General features: G+C 40.9%; 2 protein-coding genes across 32 annotated transcripts in view; one reads left to right on the top strand and one right to left on the bottom strand.

The window, feature by feature from the left end:
* The window catches only part of MED12L (mediator complex subunit 12L), a 315,678-nt gene that overhangs the window by 70,353 nt on the left and 226,442 nt on the right, over window positions 1-18,883 (bottom strand). For 24 of the 30 annotated variants that reach the window (XR_011427091.1, XR_002800849.2, XR_011427094.1 and 21 more), the window contains 6 exons: window positions 11,312-11,459; window positions 7,150-7,268; window positions 6,350-6,493; window positions 5,322-5,485; window positions 2,415-2,546; window positions 18-245 (listed from right to left, as the gene is read on the bottom strand). Coding sequence is in view for 24 of the 30 variants with exons in the window: in XM_070238316.1 (XP_070094417.1) it covers window positions 18-245; window positions 2,415-2,546; window positions 5,322-5,485; window positions 6,350-6,493; window positions 7,150-7,268; window positions 11,312-11,459 (935 nt within the window). In the remaining 6 variants the exon portion in view is untranslated. The remainder of the gene's footprint in view (window positions 1-17; window positions 246-2,414; window positions 2,547-5,321; window positions 5,486-6,349; window positions 6,494-7,149; window positions 7,269-11,311; window positions 11,460-18,883) is intronic. The other 6 variants (XM_070238317.1, XM_070238321.1, XM_070238323.1 and 3 more) reach the window with 1 other exon arrangement.
* Window positions 1-18,883, top strand: part of P2RY12 (purinergic receptor P2Y12) — a 50,502-nt gene that overhangs the window by 27,036 nt on the left and 4,583 nt on the right. Inside the window, exon 2 of one of the 2 annotated variants that reach the window (XM_070238337.1) lies at window positions 11,376-11,712. The exons of the other annotated variant lie outside the window; for it this stretch is intronic. The gene's annotated coding sequence lies outside the window, so the exon portion shown is untranslated. The remainder of the gene's footprint in view (window positions 1-11,375; window positions 11,713-18,883) is intronic. 2 annotated transcript variants of the gene reach the window in all.

Genomic DNA, 18,883 nt, shown 5'->3' with positions numbered 1-18,883 from the left:
AGGGTGACTCAGCTCACCTTCCAGCATCCTGATGGCCCATACACACATTCATGAGTGTGTTGCAGACGAAGCTGTAGCGATTGGCCGCGTTGTCACTAAGGATCTTGCCCAGCACTGAGTAGTTGATGCTACGGGCTGAAGGATTCTCGATAAAATCCATCATGAAGTCCGGATCCCATCGCAAGTTAGAATTTGCAGGCATCACATTATTATAGATGGTTTGCTTAACTTTTGAACAGGCACTACTGAGGTTACAAGAAGAAGAGTTAAAGAAAAAACAAAACTAGAATAACCAGGAAGTTATTTCAATTAAGGGCAGATTAAATGACAACAACTGTAATGTATTCCCAGAGAAGATTCACATTATGAGTTCTTGATTCCAACTTCTTAGGAATTGGCACTGGGCACAGTGCCCGGAATGCAGTAGCTGCTCAATAAATTTAAAAAAAAAATGTTTTTAAGTTGCTGAATGGGTGGAAGAACAAAACAAGAATAAGACGTTTGGTTACGAATCTTAATTATTTTCTGAAGCTTTTCTACATTTTACATGCTCTAAGAGGATTTACTAAGGCTTCCAACAACTATATCTGAATAGTGGTTATAAAGTGTTATTACTTCAGAATAAAAATGGATTAGATTATACACCAGACGTGATTAGTGCTATATTTCCCCCCAAACTCCCATTACACAACTTTATAGGTGGCGCTTCATATCCCATTATTACAGCTGTTTCGTAGAGGGAATTTCAGGCAGTGCTGCTCCCGGTGAGGCACCGCCACGCTGATCCCAAGCAGCGCCCCCATCCGTCGTCGGTCTCCTAACCTCCACACGCCCAGTGCACATGACTTGAATAACTCACTAACAGGCTTGCACTACCCTGCAGGAGCTCAGGAGCCAAGAGGCTGTTGGGCTTTCTTGGGAAGTTCACTGTAAAAATCAGGGCTGTTGCAACAACCGCGTCACGTACGAGAAAGCTCTCTGAACCCTCAACTGAAACTGAAAGCTCTCCATCAAGGAAGAGGACAGGGGGTTATTATTATTACATCATTCTGGGCAAAGATGTTTCCAGACTCACTCAAATGCTCTAAAAGGGATTCTTTTGAAATCTAACTCAATTCACGAAGACACACTGCCACATTTTTTCCCTATCAACACCAGTGAAAATACCATGATTTTTTTTGGTCTGTATCTTTCATCCAACAGATTTTTTGCAATGTCTGCTATGAGCAGATGCTCTTCAAGGCACTGGGATACAGCAGCAAAGAAAACACAAAAAATGTCTGCCTTCATGAAGCTTACATTCTAGGAAGGAACCAGACCATAATAAATCTATAATGTACCGAGAGAGGAAGCTCTAAGGGTCAGAGAATGACAGAGAGTACGGGGCACAGGGGTCGGGGAGGCAGAGCACGAATGAACTGTGGGTGTGAGCATGCAAGGAACTGGGGAGAAGCACTAGGTGTGCTCTGCAAAAGCCCCAAGACAGGGGTGTGCTTGCTGGTTTGAAGATGAGTAAGGGGTCTCAGTGTGTAAGAACGGAGTGAACAGAGAAAGAGACAGAAGAGAAAATGAGATCCTGAAAGCTAGGTAAGGACTTTGAATTTTGTTCTCAGTAGATGAGAAGCCACAGGAAAACTTCAAGTCATTCCTGTTTTAAAAGAATGCCTTTAGTGGAAATGTTGGTAATATGCTCAGGAGAGTCAGGGTGTAAGCAGGGAAACCGGTCAGAAGGCTCTGCAGTGGTCCAACCAAGAGACAAGCATGGAGGCAGAGGCAGAGCAGTGAAGAGCGGTCAGATCCTAGACACACCCGGAAGGTCAAGCTCACAGGACTGACAAACAAACCGGATGCAGCATACGAGAGGGCCAAGACAACCCCAACCGGGTGTTCCTTCCTTACCTCCTTCTAGATTCCAAATTTATTCTGCCAACTATTACTGTCTCCTTCCTTCCCCCCACTTACAATTAATAATCTAAATTTCCTCAAAATAACATTAAATAAGTATGTATTTTCCAGCACCTGTCTACATGTTGGGGTGGCAAGTGGTAAGACGCAGAGAAGGACAGGGAGTCGGAGATGCTATCAGAAATAGGATGGTCAAGGGAGCAGAGAAGCAAACAAAGTGAGAAAGTAAGTCGCAGATGGTAGGGAAGCAACATTCCAAGTGAGGTAACAGCAGGTGCAAAATGCAGGATGTTTTCTCTCATGTTTATCTCAAAACTGCAATCATAGCTAAACGTGCACAGTAATTTGTAACAGGAGGTTATAGCTACAATGAAAGGTAACTCGATGTGCATTCTGGCAGATGCAATTATGATTAACTTTCACTACTAAAAAGGATGACGATAGTGGTTGAGTCTATCACAAGCGTAGGCATAACCCTGTTCCCGTTATTTTGATTTTCTTCTACCCACCTGAAGAGGTCTCCAAATTTACTTCTGAGGTGGCTACAGGACACGTAGAGGTCATAGAGGTAGGCTAAGATGCATCTTTCGGGGGAAGAACACTCCGAGGGGTTCGCGACGTGCTTCACCACACCGCACAGCCTGGGGAGAATGACACGGGGGACGAGAGGCACATTTTGCTTATACGTATGTTACCGTCTCAATCTTTTAGAGTGAGAACACATCCATGTATAACTTGAGTAAGAAAAGAGAGATCAGACTGTTGACACGAATCACTAAGGCAATGGCAAATAACTGAATAAAGGGTCAGTTTTCGATTACGATAATGAGATACCAGATATTAAAAAAAAATTCAGAAATGCATTAACAACAAGAAGTGAAAGAAATCCTCCACACAGAAGGCATAGATGGAGGAATCCGTCAGTTAAGTGGCTGAGACTAGAACACAAAATGAAAGGTAAGGAGAGACCCTCCCTTCAGTAAAAAGATACACAAATTCAGGGAGTTTGCAAAGATCCTCAAATCCACTCCTTTGTGAAGGAGCAATTCTTCAAAACAGTCAGTCTGGGAAACCCATTTTCAAGACTGTAAGCTGGCTCTGGCGTGAACTTGATGAATTCATGGTTCAGGGTCACATTCTTCTTATTTATTCAAACTAGAAATATTTATTTTAGTTTATCTTACATAAGAATTAGAGCCCCTTCTTTTTAGTACCCTTCTCTACGTGTCTTTCAGGTCAGAAGTACTGTTATTACTCCAACTCTGTGCCATTTTCCCCAATCAGAACGGTGGTCTCTTTGACCATGGTCCATACAACACGAAAGTTCATACAACCCAGAAGTAAACATAGGGGCCCATCCACCTATATGTGAGTCTGATTCCACTACCATCTTGTGTTCTTGTAACACTACTACAATAGTGTCATAGATGACTCATTTTTAAAGCTGAAAAGTGCTTTAGAAATCACCTGATTCATCTCCCTCACTTTACAAGGAAGGCTCTGAGGCTCAGAAAGGTGAAGTAGATTGTCACAGGCAAAGAGCTAGCTCATATCAGATCCAAGAGGAGAGCTAAGCCTCCAGACTCCCAGGGCAGAGAAATCTGCACTATTCAGGGGACAGGGGGGAGCCAGAGGGCGCCTGGGATGTCCAGGCCCACAAGGACACTGGTACCACAGGTGGAACCCAGGGAACTATGGGAGGAAATGTCAGTGGAGCGTCCCAAATCCTATGAGTTGACAGCAGCAGATGGGGCCACCAGACAGCTGACAAAAGCTGTCAATTACAGCAGGTATAACATAATTAAGACGAAAGCAGATTATTCAATCAGTGGTTAATACGTAAACAAAAAAATTCCAGACATAACCTGGAAAACAGAATTATTTTGTGATTAAAGAAAACAGTCCCTTATTGAGAGTTTGGTGGGCACCCACTGCTCAGAGGCCAGTGTTCTTTGAACATGCTGTCACTTGCTAGAGGTAAGAAAAACTCTGATTATTGAGGTCCAGTATACTCATTCATATAAGCTCAAAAAAAGCCGCTTGGGGGAAAATACTTATCCTTACTTTGTATAAAAAAGTTAATATCAAATATGATTTTATGAACATTTAATAGAACATAAATTTAAAATGTCAAAATAAACGATACTAAAATAAATTTCAAAACAAACAAAAAGAAAAAATTACTTGTCAAAACCTGTTCTATCCATTTCACGATGGGAGTCCGCACAGTTTAAGACGTGTGGTCTTAGTCGAGCAGCTCCAGTGAGCTCCTACGAGGAAGGTCTCAGCCGCCCGGGAGATGGAAGAGCCATGTGCTGTTGGCCACCTCCCTTCTCCAAGTGCTTCATTTAACAGGCCTCAGTTCCAGCTCCTTGACTTATAAAATGGTCCTAATTATTCAACCTTACAGGGTAGTTGAGGGTTATTAAATAGTTGTATATTTCCCGAATTCTAAGATGATTACGTTCTCACATTTAAAAATGTCTGGGATGTTTCACATTTCACTTAATAATCAATGTTTACAATTAATGTGCGAGCATTTCCTTTTCCCCAAAAAAGTTGCTGTTAAATGGATGCCACTCTGGAGCAGAGTATAAATTGATGGCTTGTACCAGATTACAAAAGAAAGCACCGTGGAACCAAAGAACCCCATGTTTCTTTTGAGCCAGGCAGGAAAAATGGAAGAGAAAGAAAAACAGGTTATCTTTTTTTTTTAGAAAGCGCTGGAGAAAGGAGTCTGCAGTGGACAAAAAGGAGCTGAGTACAGTTTCTTTGAGAGCTCCTTATACTTCGCTGGTCCCCAAAAGGTTAGCCTCTAATGGGGATGACATCAGGCAGTTACTTAGCCCAACGTCACTAGGGGTAGTAGAAAAAACCTTAGCCTTCAATATACACAAACCAAAAAAGAATAAGAAGCAAGAAAGTCATTTGTTTTAGATTAACTCTTGTCAGAAGAGATCTTTAATTTATAAAAGAAATAAAATTGAAGAAGTAAATCTCTAAGATGACAGTGCATGCAGCAAAGCTGATTTGGTGATGGATCCTCCAAATATAAACTGAAATTACACGAACAAAGTAGCTGTCACGTGTTCACCATTCACACTAAGCCATGATGCTGGGTAGCAAAGATGACAGAGTGCTATAAATGACGGGCTTCTACTCTTAGAAACTAGGGCGGGGGAAGGAAAGCAGGAAGGAAGGAAGGAAGGAATTATATGTTATTAAAAAGAATATACTTTTCATGTTTATATTTCCTTCTTTGATAAATATTTCCTTGCAAAATTATTCTTTAACTATAATTTTTCATCGAAACAAATGTTGGTACTATTTTTCTCTTAAAACCACTATAAAATTTCATCACAAGTTATACATTCCAGGATGTGAAAAACAATAATGGCATCATTTTATATACCAACCCTTCGAACACCTGGGCTGTCTGATCGGGATTCAGGATCAGACAGCTGTGGTACCGCCTGAGAACGGCCACGATGCAGACACACAGGCCCGTCGTGTAACTTCCTGCCAGGCTGGAGGATTTCAGGAGCAGTTCAGCTTCTACAACACTCAGTTCATTTAGTAGCTACAACGGGAGAAAAGAGTGAATAAAAATGTAGCTGCCAAAACAAACAGGAAAAACATTTAGTCTTGTAAACCACAGATGTATTGAGTCATTCTAACCCTACCTGATCTCGCCCCTTATCCTGCCCCAGGACCATATACATATACAACTACAGTCTCAGAAAACACACCCCAATGAATTAAACTGGCTTTTATTTTTAATCTTTTACCAAATTATACAGTTTTTCTTCTGTCTAGACATCATGGTACACGCAATCACACAGTACCCAATACTAAAATAGTTACCAAAACTTCATGGTGGCCCAAAGTTCTGGACTGGATAATTTCAGAGAAGAACATACCCATCTCTCACTTTTTTCCCCCCTTTCCCTCCTTTTTAATAAAATGTAAGTTATTTATCATTACTTTCTTGTTATTAACAAAGCTAACACCTCCACTAGAATAAGCAACAGAAACTAAGTTTTACTCCTATTCACTAACAACATACGATAATAAACGAACTCAAGGTTATATGTAAGAGATATAGCAGGACAAATCAAATTATAAGGTTTTATTTTTTTACTCTTAATCTAAAATATACTGTTATAAAGAGCAAATAAACTTTCACCTTTCCCTAAGCAAAATAACAAAAGACAGTAAAAACTATCCTCAAAACTCTCACATTTTTAAAGACTATTACATATTTTATCACTATAATTATTTAATTGAAAACTACGACCACAGGTGCAATTAAAATGGTAGTTGAATACTGTTGATTCATAATTTCTCAATTATTCAAAAATGCACTGGGTGGCCCATTTTAAATCGTATGAGGCCTGGCAGGTTCGCTTCCCTAAAAATGAGAGAAGCAGGGTCTCTTTGACACCTGTATTGCGAAGTCAATTAGTCCATTGATGTTCAGTGCTGGCTCCATGAGATCAAAAATGAGCTGAATATGGTGAGCCAAAGGGAGGTGATAGGAGGTCCCTGATGCGAAGCTTGTGATCTGCTCCAGCACATTGTTAGAGATCTGTGAAGAAAGGATGGAAGTAATTAAAAGGCAAACATTCCCAATAATTTTTACTTGTCAAATTATTTTAATTTTTTAAGCAGGAAATTTGAATTTATATGTGATTCTACTTAGAAGAAAGTTAACACACGTTCCTACAGAAACCAAAATCATGTACAAATCAAACAACTTCCTTACTACAACTATAATTTGAAGAAATAAACCAAGTTGTCATTAAGATCTAGACCTAACTATCTTAAAGGTGGAACAGCTACAAATGTTAATTAATTTCCAGATAACATCTATGTGAATATCAAAGGATTTGTAAAACAAAACAGATTTGGTTTCTTCCCAACTGCACAGTATTTTATTTCAGTCATCAACAGATTTCTCCCTTATCAATAGCGATGTAGAACCAAAATGGGGTGACATAAGTATGGCGTTAGGGTGTTGATTATTATCATAAGGTAAAAGCAATATCATGATAAAAATTAACTCTGCTGAGGAAGGCAACCTGACACTTAAAACTGACCTACTCAATAGTTTGAGATGTTTCCAAATATATTTTTAAAAACATATCTATAAAGACAACTAAAGCCAAAAACATACTGCACAAACGAGATTTTGAAGGAAATGTGACTACCCCACATGTATTTAAGACAGCGTTAAATGGCCACCTGAGACGTCACTTGATGCTGATCAAAATACGACAGGAGTTGGAGTTTTGTGAACACAGTCTCCAGTGTTGGAAACGCTTCCTGTTTGCTCTTCCTGGCTTTTTGTCCTTCATCTCCAACTAAACAAACACATAGTGGATTCATTATTTTCCATTTAATAGAAGTGCTTGACTTTTTTGATGGATACTTTTTATTAAAGTATAACACACATACAGAAAAGTGCACCAACTCTATGAATTTCTACAAATTAAATACTTATGCCATGAAACTCAAATCTCATACCAGAGAATTTTATACCAATGGAACTATATGATAGATGCATTTAACGGCTGGCATCTTTCACTCAACATTATGCTTCTCAGATTGATCCATATTGTTGAGGTAATTTTAATTTGTTCTAAAAATTAATAATTCTCACTTATATACAGTATTCCAATATGTAACTATACCATCATTTATTTATCCATTCTAGTGAGTAGTTCCTAGAGTTTGGGTACTATGAGATGTGCCTCTGTGAACATTTCTAAGTGACTTTTAAAATACGATGATAGTAACAATGAAGGGGGGAAAATCACCCAGCCTCACTCTGACTAATAGGAAACTTCACTGGCATCTTAGGAGACTCACTGTGATATTTTTTCCCAAACAGTTTAATATTTAAAATAGGAAATTTACACGATTCCTAACACTTTTAGGGGTAGGAAGGAATTAAATTACTCTACATTAATGGGAAAGTGCTACATTGATAAATTCAGAATAAAGAAGTTTGAAGAAAATGTGATAAATATTACTTATCCCAGAGGAGGAATTCTTATTCTTTTCAAGAGTTCTAAGGATAAGATCCAAAAATAATTAGATCTTGCTTTTAAATATTTCTTAATATATGTATTTACCAAGACAAATCTAAACACAAAAAGGAAAGATTAGATTATATGATCTCTAAGGTCATTTCCAACAGCAGGATGCTAAGTAGTCAAAGGTCATAGACATAAAGAGCTCTGCCACTCACATCTTATTTGGAAAGTTCAATTTCAGAGAACAAAGGTCACTTCAAACATTTCTCTATTAAAGACACAGGAGAGACTGCATTGAACTCAAAAAGATATTGCAAATGAAAAATATAATGGTTTTAGAAAGTAACATTAGAAAAGGAGACTTCTTTTTCAATAATAAGCAATTATAGTTTAAGCCACCTCATCCCAAAAAACCCCAGGTTTTGTCCTTATTTCCTAAAACAAACAATACCTGATACCAGAGTAAATCAGAATTAAAAGGTGCTGAGGAACATAGGTGTAAGATTACGCCAATTTCATCAAATAACACCAAACATAAAGCAAACAACACAAACTAAGAAGTTCATTAACCTATTTGCTTTTCAGTATCTGTTCTCAAAGGCACAAATTAAGTGTGGAATTCTGCCTTCCATATAGCTGCTTACAAGTCATGAGCATGTTTAAAACGGCCAAGTTTTGAATTTTTCATTTACTAACATCACCAATCCAAGGCTGAAAGCTCACACCAGTAGTGTTGGGTACAATGCGCTTTAAAACTGAAGGTAACATAATTATTTAGTCCTTCCTGGGACCAAAACAAACAAAGGAACAAAAATGGCAGACGTGATGAGGCAGATCCAGCACAGAACTCCAACGCTTCTCTGTTTGTTTGTTTATGCCAATAGGCTCCATTCACTTACATACAGCTAACTTCTTAAAATCTCATAGAGAAAAGATGTAATTGCTTCCTGGTATTTTACATTCACTTTCAAAGAAAAATACAAGAAACTAGTGGTGGTTCTCAATGGAATATTTTATTTTAATGATATTTACATGAGTTACAATTTTGTCATAACTCAGATTTTCCTCATCTGTCGTATGTTAACTTGCTTTCATAATATATATATTATTGCTCTTTTGTTGCTTAATTTTGGTCTTCTTTTTAAAAAAATCTTTACATCCTAGAAGTTTTGGCCTTTTAGAGATTGTTACGGTAAATTTCATTCATGTTTTCAAAAGACTTACCACTGAAAACCAAAGATAACTAGTCAAAGTAAATGTAAAATGAAGTATGATTTTGTTCAGCTGGAAAGGTCATGTAAGCGTTAGATCACAAACTCCCTTAGGTAAGGCCTGGCTGGTCTAGGAACACTCCTGGCAAGTTCCTAAAGTCATGTTTGTCTGTGCAGCTGGAGAGCAACGCATACTAACACAAGCTCTGCTTTCCTGCCTTATCAATCCTCATCTTTGAGAAAAAAGCGGGCAAATTTCCATTAATCTCAGGTACAGTTAGCTGGCTTCTGGTGAGCATACTAGGTTTTAAGTGGTGACTTGAACTTAAACACTCGGAAGACAGCTCACTACATCCCAAATCAACATATCTCTGCTTGCGGGATTTTATCTAAAATGAGGGAAAGACAAAAATCCCCTTTGAAGATGCCTCTCCACAGCCGTGCTTTCTATTACTGATATCCCAAAAAGCAGCACGAACAACAGAGATTTTTCTATCTGTGAGTCCACAAGCGAGAACTGCTTGTTTAAGAGTCTGGTACAAAGATAGGACAGACCTCAGTCTGGCATTAAAACCTCTTTGCGAAGGAAGGAAGTAGACTCAACAGAAAAGGAGACCACACTGCTTCCTTCCCCTTGCCCAGCCTCTCAGCCTTCCAAGGCCGAACCTGCCACAGGGCCTGGAAAGACTCTGCCAAATTAATTCAGATAAAACGTGTATTACTGAACCTTCCAAAAGAGAGAGAGTCCACCCCATTTCCAAGTACACAGAAAGCAGTTTCCAAGGTTCTCCGTTAGCTGGTTGCAGGCCTTCTAAATTTAACCTTCTAATCGCAACCCATTTCCTCTTTGCTCTCAGAGAAAAGAGCAAAACAACAGATCGACAGTTTTTCTTAGAGCAGCTTCTTTTTTTTCAAGTTCAATAACGACAGGCCTACAACAATGGGTTTCATTTCCCTTCCACATTCTGCGTTGTCCCCTCATGGAGCCAGAGTAGCGCAAGGTCCTTAACTGGCGATGGCGGGTGGGGGGCATGAGGAATGTGATGTACATCACAGGAAAGTAACCTTCCCATCGTGTTCTCAGGACCCTCGCGTCCCACGTCACACTCCCGCATCGTCACATTCAGACTGGAAACGGGCGGCCCTCGTACCTTGTTGCTGCATGTGTGCTCCTACTGGTGGAGAGGAAAGGGAGCTTTCTGCATTAGGTACATCTGTCCTTTTCTGCAGGAAAGTGTGGATGTGCAATTCATCCTGTTACAGTCTCAACATTGGACCCCCTTTGGAGAGGTTCATAAAAAAGTGTTCATTTTGGACTGAGCAACAATGCAGGGCTCCCAGAGGCGGTTCATGCCATGTGCGAAAGTACGCTGTTGGCACAGTGAAAACCCAAACTTTTCTTCCTCTGTATTATTCAAGCAATAGAGAAATAAATACCAGTGGTGGTAATGGAGTATATATAATGCTATCGTTTTTGCAATCATGAGACTGCCTAATAAAATTAACAAACTTTGAAAAGAGTAATTAGGCAAATGTGAAGCGGATAATTAACAAAATTCCAATTATGCAATGTGGTGACATAACATGACGGTACAGCTTCACTGTAAAAACTCTGTAAAAGCCTGGGGAGGGAGTATGCCAAGTAGAGAAGGACCCAATTTTCTCTTTCTCTTGAAATCATCTGGTGATATGGGTAGCCCCCACGACCTATTACAATTATTCTAAATAACGTAAGAAAAGATCAGCAGAAACACATCACGATTTTCAATTATCATGCAAATATGAGCACGCAGGTCAAACCACAAGCCTGAAAAAGGACAGACTAGAATTGGGGAAATAGATCTCTTCTCAACTAAGGGTTTTCCAACTCATTCTTCAGCACTTCATTTAAGAGCACTGTAGAAAAACGTGAGAGGTATTAAAAAAAAGAGCAGAAAATGAGAATTACCTACATCTATCTATAGAACATGCCATTTTAATACAAAGATCACTATAAATGGAACCAAGGCCTCAAAATGTCAGTGTGCTGACTCATATTTCAAAGTGCAGTCATTCGGGAGAGGAAACACTGGTGACCGTGCCACGTCCCCTCTGATAAAGATGTGCTGAGAGCGAGCCTGAGGACAGCACGATGGAGCAAATGCAAAAGCTTCTCACCCCCAGTCTCGGTGCTGCTCTTCTTATTTAGGATTTTCAAAATATCTTTGGTAATTTTCTTCAGCTGATGCCGTGCTTCATCACGCTCCTTGCCCACTCCATAAAGAAGGATTGTGCGCTGGTTACATTCATGACTTGAAGATTCATCCTGAAAAACAGAAAACGCATCCTGAGGCCCTTGTTTGCAGGGGAGGGGCTGCGTTTCGCGTCCATGAGATGCACTGACCACAGCATCTCCATGCCGGCTTGCAGCGTCGCATCCCACTGCCCGCCTTTCAGTCCACCTCAACCTCCAGTGTCAACACCCTTGTTTTTCCAGTTTGGAACTTGCTAAAGTAAAAAAAGGTGTCAACTGACCTGAAGTCTTAATAGAAGCATTTGACGTGGGCGTACCCTACAGAGTAAGTTTTGACGACTGAGAAATTTTTCATTGTTTAAAGATGGGCGTGGTATTAATTTCACATCATATTATATACGATCTAGTCATACTTCTTCCTTAAGGAAAATGCTACTTCTTAGTAAGCTTGGCTTTCTATATACAGCATCGTTAAATATTTTATATTTAGAAAAAAGTTCTCACTGGAATCCTCAAGTACTTTTACCAAAAAATGTTCCATTTACTTCCAACACGACTGCATGAGATACATGGATATTTATTTCCAAATGACAAAACAATAAAGAGTGTGGGTCTCATTAGGGGTGAGGTAAACAGTTGGAAATGTAAACATGTTCTGCGGCCACCTTCCTCTCTGGGTCACCTCTGCACCCCACCCCCCACACACAGGGAATTCAGACACTGCTCTTCTCACACGGGACAGGAAGTTATTTAGTCGCAGCATAATGAGAACACAGACACACCGAGAAACATATTTCCCAGCCAGAGTTAAACAGTCTGGGGCATGTTCTCTCTTGCGCCTGGTTCTGAGTTTTTCTGTCTACGCCCCTCTCTTGGATCTTCCACTCTTCCGTTTTCTTAGCAGAGTTCCCAGCCCTCTCCTTCAGCCTCTCTCCTTTCCTCACTGTCTGGACCCGTTGCCCACGCCGGGCGCCTGCCCTTCCTAACAGCATCTAATCCAGAGGGGCGTACACGAGAAAGGACGTCTCCCAAGGAAAACAAACCGTACCGTGTTCAGAATGAGGAGCGGCTGCAAAAAAGGGCCCAATGCTCGGGACTTGGAAAATCCCAGTCTTTAGTCTGGAGGGCTCCACACGTGTGTGCACTCCGCACAAAGCAGCACGCGGCTTCTGCAGTCCTGAAAGAAGAGCCTCTTTTCTCCCCAGTTTCTGCCACTTTCCTCTCATGCCTGTTTGTCATTCTGTCTTTCTCTCTCACATCCTTGCGTTCAAGACACCACTTCTCCTGGCGCTGGTTCCTTTGCTAATATTCACTTGTACACCCTGCCAATCTACCTTGCTACCCAAACAATTACTAATGCTTCAGGTGTTCAAATATGCCTTCCTTAAAAAAAAAGAAAATTAGGAGCAAGTCTCTTCTAAAAGCTTTGTTATTTAATATCCTGAGCATCCAAAACTCCCCCAAATTGTCAAAAGACAGAGCTAACCACAGGATAAGGTGACACAGGTAGTGATGCCCACACCTGCTTGCACATCTGAATGACCTGAGTTGCCCGTTAGTCCCCAGTTTGTGTTGCTGTTACACAGCCTTATTGATACGTTTCTTTTCTGTCTGGCGGGATGTGTACTTATGAGCCCCATGAAGGGAAAAGGAGGGCACTGAGAAAGCCACAGAACTCAGGCAGTGCCAGTCATGTGTCCTGGCGACTGTTTTCAGTGAAGGCATCTGTCAAATGGCTCTAAAGTAACCTTCTGTGTGAGGGGTGATGGAAAGATGTTAGCAAAGGCACTCAACACCCGTTCATAGAGTATCTACCTACGGCGAGACAAGGTGCCGGGAACCCTGAGAAAATGCATGGATGCCGGGAACCCTGAGAAAATACGAGGAGTGCAGATTCAGCATCAGCAAAGCAGCACTGGCAGAGCTAGAAGGCCAAACAGGGATGAGGAGGGAAGGTATCTGGAGAGACCCACACGCTCATCACAGACACAGGATACTATGGCTCCACATTGCTCCCATGGCAGCCCAAGCTCGGGTGAGGGAGGGCGTGACTGCATTCAGGGTGGGCCACTGCACAACTCCATGGTCCTGGAAAATGAGCTTTCTGAGCCTCAGACTGTTTGTCTGAGAAAATGGGGTAACAGCACCTTCCTTGTAAGGTTTTGTGAGCATAACTGAGATGAAGTACATAAAATGCTCAGCAGCGTACCAGACACAGCAGCCACCACCTGTTTCTACACTTTCACTTCTCTCTTGCACACACCCAGATCCACACTGTCACACATTACTCAAAGTCCCCCAGGACCCTGGGGCACTTCCTTCCTTTGCTGTTGCTCCTTCCGCCACCTAAAATACTCTCAACAGCCTCAGCTTCGCTGGTGGAAATGCTACGCACAACGACAGGGCCAGGTCCCTCATTGTCACATCAGTTTAGTGAAAGCCCTCGCCCCAGGAGGGGCAAGGTGGGGAAGAGGGCCTTTGGGGCCCTTATCACAATAATTCACTTACTCTCCAGGTGTCTGTTTAATGTCCGTCAATTTTGTGAGGGAGAACCCAGGTCTGTTTTATTCACAGTTATATTCTCTTTAATCGGCACTGATTTGGCACTTAATATTTGTTGAATACACAAATAATGAGTAAATAAGTGGACTAATGTAAAAGCACATGACTAAAAGAATAGGGCAAGGCCGAAGATAAGAACAAAAACTGGTTGTGTTGGAAGCTTAACCTGCTAAGTGCTGACAAACTGAAGAGAAGAAAGGAGAGGCAGAGAGAAAGTTAGAGCAAAAGAGTTTATAGGTGTAAACTAGGTCTTAGAGGCAGGAATAAAAATAAGGAACAAAATCAAGAGGTATCTGAAGGAAGTGAAGAACGGATCAGGCATCTGAGGGGATGTGCATCTCAGTGGATTTCAAGATGGACTCACTAGGTAGAATCTGTTGGGAGGAAACAAGAAGCTTCTAAGGGCGCAAGCTCATGCATTTACCTCTAGGTGAGAGGAATTTGAGAGGTAGGTGGAAATGGATTATAAATGCCTAGCAGGTGGTTTGACGTGGGGACTACTGCAGAGGTGACAGCTTAGAGACAAACAGTATGTCACTGGGAGGGGTGCAAAGCCCCAGGTTCTCTTCAGAGGGAAGAATAAAGAGAGCTGACAAACAAGCCATCAAATGATACACATGCCGTCTCCAGAATTAATGAGATGACTGGAAAATGCAAGGTCACAGAAGTCAGGGAAGGGGACATTTAACAATAGGGGCCATCAGTACGGTCAAATGTAGTGAAGAAGTCACAATGGCCTCTCTGACTTGCTTATTAAAAGAAAACCACATGCGAACCTCAAAAGAGGAGTTTCTCTAAAGTGGTGAGGCAGAAAGCAGGAAACGGGGTGGAAGTATGAGCAGCCGGTGAACTGGTGAAGGTGAGGGAAGTACCCGGCATTTACCAGTAGCTGGGCACTGAGAACAAGGGCCGGGAAGGAAAGAGAAGTTTTATTAGGACAATCAACAGCAAACTCTTGTTTCAAAGCTATGTTTCCAATAAAGGACTCTCCATAAAGGAGATCCAGACTGGAAGGCACAGGACTGACAAAGGAGATGGGAGACAATGGCCTCTCGTCTGGATTAACTTGGAAAGAAAGATGGGGACATCTTTCTACTCAACCACAGTGAAAAATGAAAATTAGTGAAAATACAGGGAAGCATGGAGGCGAAGAAGTGAGGCAGCTGAAGCTCCTATCAGTTCACTGGCCCTGAAAGGCTCAAGGAGTTGGGTCACTAGCAAAGTCATGAGTTAAGAGTGAGTGAATGAATTATAAAGCAAGAGCAGCATGCAGTTAGCTGGAAAAGAATCACCAGTCAATAGCTATATGCAGTGTGAAGATGGTATTTGTTTCTGATAGTAACATTTTTAGAAAAATCATGATAGCTGTTACTAGTCTTCAAAGAGGAAAGGCAGAGACACTTTAAAGGTAACTGTTTTTCAATAGCCTACGAGATTTGTTTATATCAATTTTCTGTACATGTAGAAAATATATAAGTCTTCAAACAACAATTTATACTACATGAGAATAAGATCAAGCTAAGAGAATGGACCAAATATTTCCAAAGGTACCAATGAGTTCTGCTCTTTCAAATAAGTATTATTAAAACACTCTTGAGTTGCATAGTTGTAAGTAATATTAATGATTGGAGATCAGTACCAAAGAATTACTCTATTATTTATTATTCCCTGCAAGACACATTTGTTGGGCAGGAGAAAGAATCAACCGGATTGCCCACAGACTCACAAGTGGGCAGTGCAAGGAAGTCTCGTTATCCCCTTAAGGCTAGCCCACTGCTGGCTGTGGGTTGAACACGTCATCTCCCTCGTAAACTTAGTTCTCAAAATCTCATCCCATAGATCAATTACTTTCTTTCTCCAGATAATAGCTCACACTCACAAGATTTAATTGATCAAGAAAGTAGGAGGATGCACATCCAAAAACCCTGGAGGGCTTGTTTAATACAGAAATGAAACTATGCCTCTTGAGACAAATATCCTTAGAAGGAGAATTGGAGTACCTGAACTGAAGTCGGCTCTAAGCCACCCTCATTTCTTTAAAACAAGTGATTAGAAATGCTGCCAAAAGGCATGTGTGTTCACAAAGACATGGTGGTGGTGAGTGTCGGAGCTCTGTGCTCTGCTTTCTCCCTCTTCAGACCTTCTGAGATTTCCAGTGACCCAACAATCGCAGAATTTTCAAGTTAATAAGTTAACGTTCTTTTGAAAGGGAAATATAAATGAATCCCACTCTGAACGTGCTTCCTTTTCTTCTAAAGACTAATGAAAAACAGATAAAGTAGATGCAATTGTCCTGATAAAACAACATACAGCACTTCAAACTTCCCCAACACTCTTTAATTTTGTATGTTCAAATATTCAGATGCAAAGCTGGCATCTGTCACGAAGTGAACCGTACACAGCGTCCCGCCTCATCCCCGAGAAAAGAAGAGCACTTTTTAAAAACAATCAATTTATTTACATAAAATTTTTATTTTAATCTATTAAAATGAAGAACTCTTAAAAGGGGTTATTTCTGTTAGCTGAATCTTTTCATTCGCCATGTTGTTCTGTTAGAATAAAATAACTTCAAGCCCATTCTCATCGGCAGCGCGCCTCGGGCTGCTGTGGGAGAACAGCGTGCTGTGCAGAGGAGGCTGTCCTCCAGGAACAAGAAATTAGCAGGCTCTTCACCTGAACTGGAGTAGTTTTTCTTTAAGAAAATCCTAGAGTTCGATTTGTATAGGACATCTCTGTTCTATGATGGCTTCTAGTCCACAGTATGACAGAAATGAGGCCTTTACCCAACGAATTTGGAGCCTCCTAGGAGCATAACAGATGTCAAGGGGTTTAACTGCATACATTACTCCTCTACTTTCAAGCAAAACACTCCAGACAGGGAGGACAAATAGCTGGATTGCCAGAGGCAGCATTTTGTTTTGCTAAACACCCCAATGCCCAAGACTCTACTTTTGGAATTGGTCTTACATCTAAACGAAATTTCTATACTCACAGGCAAAGCTAAGCTAGGTGACATAAGTAAAATGCTGCCTTAAAATGTAGGTGCTCACTCAAAACATTCACTAATGTCAAAATGACCACATTCAGAAACTGTAAAATGTTAGAACCAACCCAGCCGGAGAGCTAATCAAATGGTTTAATTACCTCTCCATCCTCCTCCCCCAACCTGGTTCCACAAGGACCACAGGATCCTTTTCAGGGCAGGGCCCTCTGGGTTCAGAGTAATCCCGTTTGAAGCAAATATTTTCAGACATGCAGATTACCTTTAGGAGATGTGGCAAAATAAACAAACCAACTAAACCACTTGCATGTAAAAATTCTGGGAAATGAGTTCATTTTTCTAAGTCATCCCAATCATAGAAAATAACCAAATCAATCAAAGCTAGTCGTGCCCCCAGTAGCAACAATCCAATTACAAACTGCGTGTGTGGCTGTCGTTCATGAACGAAAGGTTAAAGTGCATAACTTGCTCTTCTTCCACTCGTGTGGTAACACACTTTTGTAACCTGAGACGCCTCTCACTTAAAGACTGCAGTCACTCTCAGGGTCAAGAGGTCCAAGGGGGTGTTTGGCTGTCCCCCTCCACGAGAAAGTATCACAGTGAAGGCTCACCGATGGGTATGGTCGTGAGTTAAACCAGAGGAAGGAGAGAGTCAATTCAGACCAGGAGCTGGAGCCTCTCCTCTCCCCTCAGATCCCAGTTCACAGCCCTCTGGGAAATATAAACTCTCAATGAAGTGCACGATTTTAGTACCCTGAAGTGCCCCTTTAGGATGGCATATCAATTAGTTGACAACAGTCATGATTTTTTTTCACAATCCTTGTTTCATCTGCAGATCTTAGGAACTCTTCAAAAACATCCTTTAGAGTTTACAATTTGGTATAAAGGCAAGTACGACTCGTCTTTTCTTGAAAGCACAGCCATTCCATTCATGGCATTTACCTCTCACCTCCTTGGCCTTGGTTCAGGGTCAGGGTCATTGGGACAGTGACATGGGAAGATTCTCAGGCACACGGTGGTTACAAAGGCAGCTATGCGGTCAGACAGCATGGGTTGCAGTCGGGCTCTAATTAACTTCACTGCTCTGCTCCTCAGCTTCTCTCATCCAGAGAGTGGAAACAATACGAAAACCTACTTCCGAGAGCAGTTGAGATCAGAAAATGAGTTAATTCACGACAATATAAGGAATCAAATGTTGGCTATTATTATTCTGAAGTGTAGGCAGAATAAAAATTCTGTCAAAAAGTATAATTTTGTGTCTCCAAATTAACAAATAAGTTGATTATATATGTTTACTACAGTAGTAAAATTTTAAAATAAAAATTACTTGAGAATATTCACCTTTCCAGGGGTTTAATATCAAACTGACACGTCTAGATGAACAGATCAGGATCATTATGTAACTGAAATTTCCAGACGAAATTACTCAAATTCACAGCTTGATTTCAAATTCTTACTGCCAACAAAATTCTCGTGTGAGTTTAAGCGACTAGTTCTCAAACTTTCGTGCCCAGGAGCACCACTTGGAGGCTCATTAAAATGCAGAGGAGGGGTGTGCTCAGAGTTTCTCACTCACTGAGGCTCGGTTTGGAGTCAAGAATGTGCACTTCTCAGGACTTCCCAGGTGAAGCCTGACTGCTGTTCTGTACTTTGAGAACCACTGTTGAAGATTAACATATGCAGAGAAAGACATAACGCAAAACTCAGAAGAAAGAAAGAACCAAAATATATGTTCCCAGCAAAGGCATCAACTCAAGTGGTTCTACTGGTAATAGAAGGACATGAGAGTTCAAAATACTGTGTGTGTGTGTGTGTGTGTGTACACACACCAACAATATTTATATCAAGGTAACAGTGATACAAGGATCCCTCAATTTAATGATAGACTTCCCCAAAAACCAAAAGCTAGGTTAAAAGAAAAAAGAATAATATG

This window comes from Equus caballus, chromosome 16, assembly GCF_041296265.1.
Source record: "Equus caballus isolate H_3958 breed thoroughbred chromosome 16, TB-T2T, whole genome shotgun sequence".
In the NCBI taxonomy this organism is placed as follows: domain Eukaryota; kingdom Metazoa; phylum Chordata; class Mammalia; order Perissodactyla; family Equidae; genus Equus; species Equus caballus.
This window is presented reverse-complemented; position numbering and strand designations above follow the sequence as displayed.